We start from the raw sequence: 14,209 nt of genomic DNA, 5'->3' as shown, positions 1-14,209 counted from the left end.
GATAACACCACGTGACCCTGGATCTTCGGATTCCCAGGGCGTCAAAGGGAGGGAGGTGAAAAAACGTTCAGGTGGTTCTCCTCCAGCCGTCCAGCCACCCCAGTCTGACTCCCGGCCACTCGCGGCGTCCGAGGGACGCTGGCGAGCACCGCTACGACTCGACCCCAGGCGGAGACCTCTTGGATCATCGTCCCTCCGACTCCCGCAGCTTCCGTGCGACACCGTGAGTGTGTCTGCGAGTTGAGAAGTAGAGTGTGGGGGGTACACCCAGGGATTGAATAGGGATAGGCTACGTGCTGCTCGTGGAATATTTACTACTGGGCCGCACAGGGTTTTCTTTAGACGCGTCATTAATAAACTTCAGTTCAGAAGAACGGTGTGGTGCGATTTCTGTGTGCGCGTGTGGGCGAACTTCGGCATGGTGTCTGTGATTTTTGAGTGGAGCGACTGCGTGCGGGCGGCGGGGTGCGTGAGAGAGCGAGCGCAGGGCTGCAGAGTGTTGGCACGGGGTTGGTGTGTGAGGTGCGCATCTGTAGTGAATTCGAATTAGGTGCACACACAACTTCTTGGGAGGCAACACTTTTTATTAATGAACACAACAGTTAACTCTTACATTACGCATAAGGTGGTGACCACCGACTTACTCTAGCTAACACACACTTCTCAGATACCCTAGGGAGGTACAGCCTCCTGTCTTGGCGGGACTTACACGTCTACCGCTATCCTAGAGTCCTCCGGCTGGGACCTACACATGGATCTCTTGGCGTCTTCACGATGCATCTTCATTCTTGATACGGGCAGCCTCGAATCTCGTGAGGAGGCTGCTTATATGGGCCTCGGCGTGCCCGTGCTCCGTCCTGGCCATGCCTCCCTTCGAAGAACCCTCTCGAAGCCCCCCCCCCCCCTTCTGTCCACATGCCCCCCGAGGTGCCTCCTAGGCCCCCGGCCCGCACTGGGGTCCAGTCACGTGTCCAGCCTTGGTCACAGAGAGGGCCACGACCTCACACCACCCTCGTGGCCTCCCGAGTCCAGAACCGGCCCTGACGTCATTCCCGCCTCCAGCCGGGATGACGTCATGTGTGTGTGTAGACCGGCGTGGTAGTGACGCTCCCCCGCATAGTGACGTCACACGTGTGCGTGTGTACGCAGTAGTGATGCTACCATCACTACACATCTATTACCGTCTATACGACCGCCACTGGTTACACGGGGTATCGCGCGGTGTGTGTGTGTGTAGAAGACGCGCGTCTGCAGCGCAGCGTGAGTGATTAAGGTCGGGTTCGGGGTGCGCTAAATCCACTCCACCGCCGTGTGCGTAGATCGCCATCTCTACGACCCGCTACGATTTACGCGAGGGTTTCGCGTGGTGTGTGAGATGCGCGTCTGCAGCGCCGTGCGAGTGATTTGAGCGCGGTGCGTGTGAGGCACTCCCTGTACTGCAGCACACGGAGCGGCTGTGCTCGCGTTAACGGTGAGGCGTGCCCCATAGCCTGGTCCCAGCCATTCCTTTCCCGCTTGCATTAGCACCTGTGCACAGCGGATTAAGGCTTATCCACGGTGGGGGGGGGGGGGGTGTGCATATTTGTAGTGTTCGATTTCACTCGGACAACTTTTGTCTTTCTTCGAACACCGCTTTTTTTACAACTCTCCACATGTCCTCAATATTCCACAGCATCCATGTCGCCACGGCTCGCTCGCCGTGCTTCACTCGACTCGCTCGCCACCTTTGTCTCTCCGCTCCCCACGATTACTGCGCTTACTCCACCGCTAACTTCTTCGTCTCCGCTCTCCGCTATCACCGTCACGATGCTCTCTCCACTGCTAACTGCTTCGTCTCTATTCACCGCTATCACGATGCTCTCTCCACTGCTAACTGCTTCGTCTCTGTTCAGCTCTGCTAACGCTACGCTCTCTCCACTGCTGGATACTTCTCTTCAGCTTTGCTATCGCTACGCTGTCGCCACTGCTGGCTGCTCCTCTTCTTCAGCTCCGCTATCGCTACGCTGTTTCCAAGCTCCGGCTCCAACTCTGTCTCTCCAACTCTGTCCCTACAACTCTGTCGCCAAGTTCTCCACCCTTCAATTCCCTGCTGCTGACTCCAAGCTCTCCAACTTCAACAACCTCGCTCCAATTCCCGACTCCCCAATTTATCCCCACTCTCATTACTCCCCAATTAATTAGTCCGTGCCCCAACGACGCTCCGCGTCGTTCGCACCTGTTTCTCACCCAGACCTTTAGGCGCCACTCTAGCCTTAGCCACAGCTCCAGACAATCACAGCCGTCCTTGGCTCTCCCAGCTTAATTGCCCTAACATAACCTGCACTGTATTTGCCTTCGCGACAGGCTGACCCAACATAACCCGTACTTTTCGATTTAAAGCTTTCGTGACTGCAATGATTCATCTTCTTTGGTTCTTTCGGTAAAGTCACGTAGAATGAGAATAAAATAATAAATTGATAAAATAAAATAACACAATAATATTCTCACGACGTTTCGGCCACAACACAAGCGGCCTTCATCAGGTGAAGGGAGCGAGACTGTCTGGTAGGACAGCGCTGGAGTGAGAGAGCCACGTTCAGATCACTCCAGCGCTGTCCTACCAGACAGTCTCGCTCCCTTCACCTGATGAAGGCCGCTTGTGTTGTGGCCGAAACGTCGTGAGAATATTATTGTGTTATTTTATTTTATCAATTTATTATTTTATTCTCATTCTACGTGACTTTACCGAAAGAACCAAAGAAGATAACCCGTACTGTCTGTGTTATCATGTAATCACGCTGTTTGCACTACACACCTTCCTGCTCCACTACATATTCATACAGCCGCCAGTTATTTTCAGTTAGCATTGCGGGCACGCGGATTAGGCCTTAATCCCAGGAGGTGCGCGCGTGTTACTGACACAGCAGCAGCCGATTTCTTTGTTTAGCGCTCGGCGTGCGCGGGAGAATGCCGGCGGCGGTGAGCCGGCCGTGTAGAGATGTCCCTCGGAGCTGGTGCGGGGGGGGGCGATTACTCGATCGGTGGGGGCCCGGCGAGAGGTGGCCAACGAGGAGGAGGAGGGGGGAGTTGAGGGGGTGGACGTCACGCCCTGCCTGCTCACGGGGAGTGGGGAGGTGGGCGTCCACCCCCACAAATGATGCTGTGCCAACTCCCTTCACCGTGGCCGTCAATCGACAAGCCACGCAGCCCCCCCTGGCTCGCCAGGAGATGACGACATGGCAACGAGGCGTGGACTCTGCCTGTTGCCTCTCCACGGGGAGGCGAATCCCCATCACCTCCCCGATGTTGCACCGCACACTCGGCTTTAGGGTGCGAAAGAAGTTTCGACGTAACATGGGGGACTAACAGACGACCCGTAGACTCATAGACTCACCCATGGGTGTCTGTTGTGTGTGGGTGTCTGTTGTGTGTGGGTGTCTGTTGTGTGTGGGTGTCTGTTGTGAGTTTATGGGTGAATCTATGAGTCTACGGGTCGTCTGTGAGTCCCCCATGTTACATTGAATCTTCTTTCGCACCCTACATGCGTAAATATACACATGTAAATAAAATGGTCCGCACCTAGAGAAAAAAATGTTTATTGCCAAAATAATCCTGCGGACCCACCCGAAGTGAGACCTGGGCTGGAGGGCCCACCGTGGGCTCCCTGGATGCGCTGAATGGAGCTCTCCTGCGCGTCTCACTTCATTTTGATGAATTCTTGCTCCAAAGGTATCATTGCCTTGTGACGGACGCCTTTTAAGGGACGTACGAAAGGCGTGCCCGTTGTGTAGATCAGGAAGCCAATTCACTGGAGGAGCGGCGCTTGACGTCACCTTGCGGGTGCCCCTTTCTCTGACGCGGGGCCACACGCCACGCGTTGCCATGACGTCGATAACAAACGGCGTGAAATAATGGAAAACAACAGCAAAGGTGGCAAACAAAATGAACGTTCTGATATTATTTTAATGTGACCATCACTAAAGGATTCGTGTACGACGGTGTTTTACCTTACTTGTTGGCTGTGTCGGGTGGTGGCGGGTTTAACGACATTTAGATATTTACGCGATCTAACCCACACACCTCTGTTATGGATAAACTGCATCGTTTTGCAAGTCGTCAGAGTGGACGAAACGTTTGCAGCTTGACGTTAATTGCAAGACAATTCACACAGGGTGACTGTAGCAGTGTGACACACAGGGTGACTGTAACTGTGTGTCACACACAAGGTGACTGTAGCTGTGTGTCACACAGGGTGACTGTAGCTGTGTGACACACAGGGTGACTGTAGCTGTGTGTCACGTGACTGTAGCTGTGTGTCACACAGGGTGACTGTAGCTGTGTGACACAGCGTGACTGTAGCTGTGTGTCACACAGGGTGACTGTAGCTGTGTGTCACAGCTACAGTCACCCTGTCAGACTGGACGAAACGCAAACGTTTCGTCCAGTCTGACGACTTGCAAAACGAAGCAGTTCATCCATAACAGAGGTGTGTGGGTTAGATCGCGTAAATATCTAAATGTGTCGTTAAAGCCGCTACCACCCGACACAGCCAACTAGTAAGGTGAAACACCGTCGTACACGAATCCTTTAGTGATGGTCACGTTAAAATAATATCAGAACGTTTATTTTGTTTGCCACCTTTGCTGTTGTTTTCCATTATTTCACGCCGTTTGTTATCGACGTCACGGCAATGCGTGGCGCGTGGCCCCGCGTCAGAGAAAGGGGCACCCGCAAGGTGACGTCAAGCGCCGCTCCTCCAGTGAATCGGCTTCCTGATCTACACAACGGGCACGCCTTTTGTACGTCCCTTAAAAGGCGTCCGTCGCAAGGCAATGAAACCTTTGGAGCGAGAATTTATCCAATTGCAGTGAGATGCGCAGGAGAGCTCCATTCAGCGCATCCAGGGAGCCCACGGTGGGCCCTCCAGCCCAGGTCTCACTTCGGGTGGGTCCGCGGGATTATTTTGGCAAGAAACATTTCATTCTCTAGGTGCGGACCATTTTATTTCCATGTGCATATTTACGCGTGCGTGAATTGTACCTTCAATATTTTTTTGTAAATGTTTTGTATATGTTTACGCGTATATATGGTAAGCGGTGCAAAGATCCACCGGACCAATGTGAATTTGGATCGGGTAGATATGTAGTGTTCGATTTCACTCGGACAACTTTTGTCTTTCTTCGAACACGCTTTATTTACAACTCTCCTCAATATTCCACAGTATCCATGTCGCCACGTACACGATGTGTGCGCGCAAACACAGTACCATGTATACACGGAACACACATGCAGGATGTTTACAATGATTATGAATGTAATGTCTTACACAGCACAAGTTCCACGGTACTGTTGAGTCCTTGTCGTACTTCCCAAAGCCACATTTACTACACCGTCATCAGCAGCTATGATCGATCCACTGCTGGGTGAAGGCCTAAGGTTAGAAAGCAAACATTTATTCCGTGGTGTAACCCCCAACCCTCTGCCCCCATCCCAACTCACCAGGCAATTTCAATGAATTGTCACAATTCAGGGTCGCGAATTGATTAAATAATCCATTCTTCTTTTATATATAAAATTGCGGTGAATGTATCGGCCACTAGTGGCTGCTGCGAGGGTTACACGATCCCATGACATGCAACATACGTATACGATTTCACCAAAACAAATATTATTCTTACATGTGCACGCACACACGATGATGCATCGTGAGGTTAATAATTCAACATGAATCAGTGCATCATCTCTAAGAGACCGTTGTTTTAGTCACGTTTGAAGAGCTGAAGAACGTCTATGAAAGCAAATCTCAGCAATCTCTCCAATGGACTTGGCGGTCCCGCTGTGGTTAGAAATGGAATGTTTACGTCAGCAGTGGCAGGTAGTGTGCTCCTCAACACACTGTGGTGCTCACTTCTGGCTTTACTCTGAAACATCTTTTCCAACACCAACTTCTCTCTCTCTCTCTGCCCCCATCATGTTAATCCGCTGTTCTTTTACGTCGATCAACTGCGGGATGAATGCCTCCCCATGCCGAGCGGTCCGTGTGCGTTATTTGAACACATTTCATCGCGCCGGTCAGTGCAGGTTGGTGAGAATGGAGGTGCGTATGAAGTGGGAGCGTAGAAGAACTCTACAACAATGAACTTTCCTGTACTGCCTTCTCCTACCACACCGCGTTGCCCCAGCCCTCTTGTACACGGTGGTTACTCATCCATGCACTAGCCGGGCTCAAACCTGCTTAGCTTCTGAGTGTTTTGATGACCTGGTGCATTCCGAGAAAAATTGTCACACGCCCTCGAGGCGTTCTGTCACCAAGAACACGATTTTTTATGTTGAGCCCCACAAGTCATCACAGTCAGCCAATTTTTGCAGTCCTCTCTTTCTCTCCTTCTTTCCTCCCACTGCTCGACTTTGAAATAAACTAAAAACGAAACTCTGAACTATTTTTCATTTCACCAGGAAAGGCCCCACTGAGCTACACACAGGCAGATATTTTTGTCAGAAGCGAGCAACCTGGCCACACATTATAGCTCAGCGAAGTGTGCTTATGTTGTGTGTGGTGGACATTTATAGCAGCCAAATATTCCAAATGCATGTTTCAAAAATGCGGAGGGAAAACCGGACCACGGGGAGAAACTGCAAACACCAAATATAAACATAAAATACCCCTCGTCACTTTTCTTAAGTTCTTATTACCTTGCTTATTGCAGGAAGTGTGTTGACGCTTCTTTTTTGCATCTTCTAGTGCACTGTTTGTTGCTGGCTCATTGACATTTTGAGCACAAGGCAGGATTGTGACCACAGGCTTACCCCTGCCTTGAATGTCACACGTGCACGTACAACAAATCATGACTCTGGCTCAGATCAAGAACCGCGTTCCACTCCCATCAACCACAGCTCCCATCAGAGTGCTGTTTGTGCCTGGCCGCCTCGCGCGTTGGGCCTCTACTCAGCAACTGTTTGCACGCAAAATTTACAGGCAGAAACCATCGCTTTTATGATTTTATTATTTTTAATGTTCAATTTATTATTTTTATTTGAAATGTTATTTTATTATTTTTATTTTCTATCTTCGTGACTTTACCGCAAAGAACCAAGAATATTGTAATACATTTACACTGTCAACTTTAGCTGTACATTGTGAATACGAAGTGTATATGGTATATTTATATGTTTTACATAACGTAACACAATCAGCCATAGATCAGCGGGGTCGTGGTTCAAGCGCGGGGTCAGAGGTCGGCAGGAAGCGCGCGGCGGGGTCGGAGGTCAGCAGGAAGCACGTGGTGCTGGCGGCAACGCGGCCTCAATTCAGTTCCATGTATTTGGTATAACCCTGTGAGCCATTCAGCTCTTGAATCGGGTGCGGCCCTTCCCTCTGCTGCTGCTGCCCTCTGCTACTGCTGCTGCCCTCTACTGCTGCTGCCCTCTGCTGCTGCTGCCCTCTGCTACTGCTGCTGCCCTCTGCTACTGCTGCTGCCCTCTGCTACTGCTGCTGCCCTCTGCTGCTGCTGCCCTCTGCTGCTGCTGCCCTCTGCTGCTGCTGCTGCCCTCTGCTGCTGCTACTGCTGCCCTCTGCTGCTACTGCTGCTGCCCTCTGCTGCTGCTACTGCTGCTGCTACTGCTGCTGCTACCGTCTGCTGCTACTGCTGCTGCCCTCTGTTGCTGCTGCTACTGTTGCTGCCCTCTGCTGCTGCTGCCCTCTGTACTGCTGCCCTCTGTTGCTACTGCTGCCCTCTGCTACTGCTGCCCTCTGCTACTGCTGCTGCCCTCTGTGCTGCTGCTGCCGCCGGTGCCCGCGGGTTGCATTGAGCTTCGCGTGCGAGCCGAAGGGCGACGCGAAGCGGCGCTTCTACGGAGAGGAACAGCAGCAGCAGGAGCACAGCGCCCTCGACTGGCAGGTGCAGTGGTGGCGGCCTGGGGTCGTGTTAGTGGTGGCTATGGTGGTGGTTGTGGTGGTGGTTGTAGTGGTTGTGGTGGTGGTGGTTGTGGTGGTGGTTGTGGTAGTGGTGGTTGTGGTGGTGCTTGTAGTGGTGGTGGTTGTGGTGGCTATGGTGGTGGTTGTGGTGGTTGTAGTGGTTGTGGTGGCTATGGTGGTGGTTGTGGTGGCTGTGGTGGTGGCTGTGGTTGTGGTGGTGGTTGTAGTGGTGGTGGTTGTGGAGGCTATGGTGGTGGTTGTGGTGGTGGTGGCTGTGGTGGTGGTGGTTGTGGCTTTGGTTGTGGTGGCTGTGGTGGTGGTTGTGGTGGCTGTGGTGGTGGCTGTGGTGGTGGTGGTTGTGGTGGCTGTGGTGGTGGTTGTGGCTCTGGTTGTGGTGGTGGTAGCTGTGGTGGTGGCTGTGGTGGTGGCTGTGGTGGTGGTTGTGGTGGTGGCTGTGGTGGCTGTGGTGGTGGCTGTGGTAGTGGTGGTTGTGGTGGCTGTGGTGGTGGCTGTGGTGGTGGCTGTGGTGGTGGTGGCTCTGGTTGTGGTGGTTGTGGTGGTGGTGGCTGTGGTGGTTGCGGCTCTGGTTGTGGTGGTGGCTGTGTAATTGGTTGACAATATTTTGTATTTCTCTCAATTTCAATAGATTTTATAATTAGTATTGGCCAGTATTAAGACTAAAATAACACCAAAGAAATATGTTGATGTTTGTGTAAAACGAATTATTATTGGCCACGACTATTTAGATCATCTGTTGAAATTGAGAGAAATAAAAAAAAACTATTTCACCGTTCTGACAGCTGCAGGCTCAGTGCTGCTGGGAGCGTATTGTTTAGTAATACATTTAACGCATGCTTATATCCAGGTTATCGTATGGTTACTCTTTGGTTCTTTCGGTAAAGTCACGTATGTAAAAATAAAATAAAACAAAAATAAAAACAACTAAATTAAATCATGACGTTTCGGGCGCAACACAAGCGTCAAATATTGCATTCACTTGCAGAGAGTTGTACCTGTACATATCCGCCCTGAAGCCAATACAGTCTTTTGATTTTGGAGAGCTTTTGTTTTTCTGTGAGGTTTACCTGAAATGGAATTGTGTAAAGTGTTGTGCATTTTTAACGCGAAGCTCTCTGTGTGTGTGTTTTTACATAAATGTAATCACAGGCCGAGCGATATCAGACTTTTCGTCCCGAGACGGCGGTCTAGAGATTTGATCCAGACGTCTTATCTCCTTGCACGCCTCGAAGGATGATGAAGCTACGCCTCCCGGTCCTGTTCCTCTCGCTGCTGCTGCTCAGCATCTCATTGCTGCTAAGCGTCTGGTACATGTACAGCTGGAAGGGCTTCCTCGTTCGCGACCTCGACGCACTCGGCAACTCGTCCGTCTTCAGGCCAAAGCCGGGGTCTGCTTCCGATAAGATCAACCACGTGATGCTGTGCGGGCAACGGGGAGCGCTGCAGAACACGTCGATGATGCGCGTGCGCGACACCAAGATATTCTTGGTGTCGGCGTACCACGACCAGCGCGAGGCCGGTCAGAGCACACGCATCATCGGCATCGCCAACCGGTATGAGCCGGACGTGCTCTCCTGCCACTTCTGCTGCCGAGGGCACTCGGAGATCCTGACGGTCACCGCCAGCGCCTACGTCCACTCGGATCACTTTGACTTCCCGTACGGCACGGCCGACTTCCTGTGCACGGAGCCGCTGGACTGCGAGCTGGGACACGTGTCCGTCCAGCGCATGCGCACAATACCGGACGAGGAGGAGGCCGAGTGGGTCTTCATGCCCGTGCGAAATCGGCTCTACATGCCCCCCACCTTCACACAGGAATTCAGCGTCTGCATCTCCACGCTCTTCGGGAACTACGGCAACGTCCTGCAGTTCGTGCAGGCGATCGAAATGTACCGCATCTTGGGTGCGGGCCGCGTGACGGTATACAACACAAGCTGCAGCTCTGAGCTGAACAAAGTGCTCCTCTACTACATCAAGACCGGCCTCGTCGAGGTCGTTCAGTGGCCCATCACGGACTACGTGTGGGTGTCCAGAGGGTGGCACTACCCCGAGCACCCAGGCGAGCTGCACTACTATGGCCAGATAGCGGCGCTGAACGACTGCGTGTCTCGGCACATGTAGAGCACGCGCTACCTGGTCCTCACGGACATCGACGAAGTGATCATCCCTTTGAAGCACACAAACTGGAAGGACCTCATGCGGTACTTGAACGACAAGTACGGCGCCGACATTTACACATTCGAAAAACCACGTGTTTCCCTACACGGTATCGGAAGAGTTTGGGTCGAAGTTCCAGGCGTGGAACGCCATCCCGGGCGTCAACATCATGCGCCACATTAGACGGGAGCCAAACCTGCCGGAGGTCTTCAACCCGACCAAGATGATCCTGAACCCACGCGCGGTGCTGCAGACGTCGGTGCACAGTACGCTCAACGCGCTGGGCATCTCGCAGATGGTGCCCGGAGACATCGCGATCATGCACCACTACCGATCGCCCGAGCAGCCCGACCTGGCGCTCGACTCGCTGGTCGTGGACCTCACGCTGTGGAGATACAATGCCACTCTGATCAGAAATGTCAACAAGGTCCTCAACAGGGTCTTCTGGAATGAGTAGGCACAACGGGCGGCGGTGGCGGCGGCGGCGTTGATTGTCGTCTTGCGTTTTTTGCGGTCTTGCAATTTAAGTTAAACACCGGTGTTTGTGAGTTTTCCGTTTGCAAATGTGGTCAATGTATGGGACATATTTATTTGCTAATCTTATGATTGCGTTTACAGTTAAAATTTGTTATCTTCATTTTTTTCTGCATTTTAATCCAACAGGGCACAATAGGGGTTGTATTGGTATGTCTTATGGAAGCTAGGAAAGTTAACATTGGTTTATTTTAAACCAATCCTAATTATTTCTATTGCTTTTGGGAGTACCACTCGAAATGTTTTCAGGTTTAAACATTTAAAATGTGGCACAAATTGATTTAAATAAATGTTCAGTGTGCATGTTCTACCAGTCTCTAATGAGCTTATTGTTTTCATGACTCGTGTCCACGGAGGATAGTCAAATCCCAGAGGATGGTGGCAGGATTTTAAAAAGTAAATCCTGTGGTGATAAAAAAAAAAATGTACATACGATATTAAACTTTTAATTTGAGTGATAATTTGAATGACAGGTGTGTTTTGGGCCAAATGAGCTAGTAAAGACTCACATTAAACATTATAATAGATTCAGTAGGAATATATACATCCAAATGTATATAGTTGTGTATTTGAATATGTAACAACACCAGCTGTTGATACATACAACTCATTTTAAATTATAAAGCCATGTTAATGTATTCCTAAACAATACATGGAGTTTACATTGCTGAATTGTTGCATTAGATAGTTTCACGATGGATTATTCAGCAGAAATCATCATTATCACGTATTATCAATCTTGCAAACCAGTTTTAAACATATACAGCAAAATGCTATTACTATTCTGTATCTACATATATAATATCACAGATCTGTCCTGTCATTCTGTGACTGTGATTAACGCCCCCGGATTGGTTTAAGTGTGTCACGTGACCCCGAGCAAGCAGCCAACCAGAGGTGCGCCCCCCCAAACATGTACGCCCCCGGATTGGTTTAAGTGTGTCACGTGACCGCGAGCAACCATCCAAGCAGAGATGAGCCCCTCCCGAACATGTACGCCCCCCGATGCTGCCCTGAGGCAGAGCCGTGCTCGGGCCGCTACTGCCCTGAGGGAGATGGGTGAGGAGACAGGTGACAGGAGAAGGGTGAGTGAGAGTGAGGAGAAGGGTGAGAGTGAGTGAGGAGAAAGGTGATTGAGAATGGTGAGAGTGAGAAGGGTGAGTGAGAGTGAGGGGAAGGGTGAGTGAGAGTGAGAAGGGTGACAGTGAGAATGGTGAGAGTGAGGAGAAGGGTGAGTGACAGGAGAAGAGTGACAGGAGAAGGGTGAGTGAGCGTGAGGAGAAGGGTGAGTGACAGGAGGATGGTGAGGAGAAGAGTGAGTGAGAGTGGAGAATATATGTAATTTGTACGTGTTTATCTTAGGGATGATCCTTTGGTAGAATACTTCAATACAAAACTTCCATAAGTCGTTAACAAGTTTATATGCTTAACCCAGATATCATGGCACTTATGTATTTGTAATGAGAGTGCGCCACCTACAGGACGACCGGGGGGTTATTGCAGACACGTGCTATGTTGTCTCACATCCAATCAGTAAGGGGGATCCCATCTGGGTGAAAGGTAAATGGGTAGAGCTAGCGGGAAGCCTCGAGAGCCCTCTAAAATGTTCCGAGAGGGGCGTGGCTAGAGGCGGAGCTTAGCACCGCCGAGAGGGATATAAGCAGAAGCAGCAGAGGACTCTGGGTCGTCGGTGTGAAGAGCCTGGGTCCGAACGTCGTCACCACCTGCGCTACCACCCATCGGCCACGTGGCGGGCTCCACCAGCTGAGCCTCCCCTCTCTCCGACACGCCGTCAGCCAGCGGCGAGGTGGAGAAAGAGTGAGTGCCACGTCGGCGGGAGGCAAAGCGTGCGCCGCCGTCCCGGGAGCAAGAGAGAAGCCAGCCGCGCAGGGAGACACGTGCTGTACTGCAACTTGAGAATAAATACAACTGAAGTTTAACCCATGTCGGAGACGCTGATTACATATTGATAAGTGGATGTTAATAAAACATGCAACTAGTCGTAGTCAAAACCTTCTGTATTGTCATGTAACAATGTATCCGTTCACAAAAGTTAACATTTAAAATCGTGACGTTTAACAATATTCACATGCAGCGGTTGGCAATTTTACATTTCAACTTTCCAGGCACTCGGGTTTGTTAATTCAGAGAGTGAAACAGCAAGGGACATTCTCGTCTCTTTGTCCTCTGTTTGCCTTCGGGTGCAGTGAGTTTATGGTGTTTTGCCATGGGTCCTCCCTTGCTCTCTCAGAAATTCCCTGAGTCACTTCTTGCCCATGGAAGAGTTATTCCTTTATGGCCTTTCATTAACGTTTCACCTTTTGCTACATGAGTTAGGTTTATTCCTGAGAAGCGAAATATTCGACGGCTTTAAGGCCTTCCTCAGCTCTGGTTATTCTCATCATGCCCATCTGATCAATGTCTCTTGTATTATGTTTACCCGTTTCTCATTATAGTGCTGTTTTGGCTTCGTCATCTGGTTTTCCCAAGCTTCAGCATGCAGGGAACGCATATTTGTCTCCAAGGAGCCATGATATAAAAATAGACAATATTACACTAACATTTTTTTGGAAGAGGCATATATACAACAGGTGTGGGAGCATGGCGCTGAGGTTTAGGAAACTGTAAGTCCCAGGCTTCTATGGTCTGGCCTTCCCATAAACAAAACACGAGGAATGGTAAGGGTGGTTGCTTACGCCTCCACCGACTATTAACACCAGTGGAGGGATGGAGGCAAGGCCGGTGAGTCAGATGCCTTCTATGACCTGTCACAAGTACTAGCTAAAGTCGCCCCTTGGGATGGAGTCATCCTGTCGGGTGACTTTAATGCCTGAGTGGGTCATGACACTGGCATCTGGGCCAAAGTGATTGGAAGGCATCGGCCAGAACAGCTCAATAACAACGGTAGGAGGCTGCTAGACTTCTATGCGGCACTCTGGGCTTACCAACACGCTGTTCCGGCATCGGCGCATCCACACAGCATCATGGATGCACACTGGGTCCAAGCAGGGACATCTGCTGGACTATATAGTAACAGAACACCGAATGCAAGCCCATGTCCTTGACACCAGGACCTACCGTTGAGGTGATCTGCCCGTTGACCATATGCTTGACATCTGTAAGATTTTCCACTCCGGTGGTGGGTGTCCATCTAGGACACCATTCAAAGCCACATTGGCCTGGTCTCAGCTAGCTGATGAACGTTGCAAGTTAGAATGTCATCATCTCTTGCAGGAGAATACAAGTTAGGAAGCATTAAAGTCAGAACACAGATCAGAACATTTAATAAAATGACTGCGTGTTGTCTTGGTGTGGTCTGGGACTGTTTTGTTGGTGTTTTACTGCCTTGCCCTAGCTTGCGTTCGGTATTGATACATCGGCAGGCATGTATGTACTCATTTAATTTGTACTTAGATACTATATTTATAGTCGTACATTTTTAGTGACTTGCATTACTTTTTTCTATTTTGTACTCCTAACAAAATTGTATTGCTTGTTGTAACTTGATCCGCCCCTGCTGGACATTTGTGAAAAAGACCAGAAACCTTCACATTACAGGCATCGCAGAGTCCAATTCCAGTTGCCTCCAGACACTCAGACCGCCAC

The 14,209-nt window shown here is 50.6% G+C and overlaps 1 protein-coding gene across 1 annotated transcript; it reads left to right on the top strand.

The window, feature by feature from the left end:
* Positions 1–7,184: 7,184 nt before the first annotated feature.
* LOC142915648 (beta-1,4-galactosyltransferase galt-1-like) lies at positions 7,185–10,911 on the top strand. The gene is made up of 2 exons (XM_076061373.1): positions 7,185–7,877; positions 9,062–10,911. The coding sequence occupies exon 2, from the start codon at positions 9,146–9,148 to the stop codon at positions 10,031–10,033; it is 888 nt and encodes a 295-aa protein (XP_075917488.1). The 5' UTR covers positions 7,185–7,877; positions 9,062–9,145; the 3' UTR covers positions 10,034–10,911.
* Positions 10,912–14,209: the final 3,298 nt, after the last annotated feature.

Source organism: Petromyzon marinus, unplaced genomic scaffold (genome assembly GCF_048934315.1).
Source record: "Petromyzon marinus isolate PM22_M1 ecotype Great Lakes invasive population unplaced genomic scaffold, UKy_Petmar_22M1.pri1.0 PM_G_Scaffold_33, whole genome shotgun sequence".
Classification (NCBI taxonomy): domain Eukaryota; kingdom Metazoa; phylum Chordata; class Hyperoartia; order Petromyzontiformes; family Petromyzontidae; genus Petromyzon; species Petromyzon marinus.
Note: the sequence above shows the minus strand (reverse complement) of the source record. Positions and strands in the feature narration are given on the sequence as shown.

Excerpts from the sequence above, each read along its gene's own strand:
- LOC142915648 (XM_076061373.1), top strand. The coding sequence starts at position 9,146 with ATGATGAAGCTACGCCTCCCGGTCCTGTTCCTCTCGCTGCTGCTGCTC.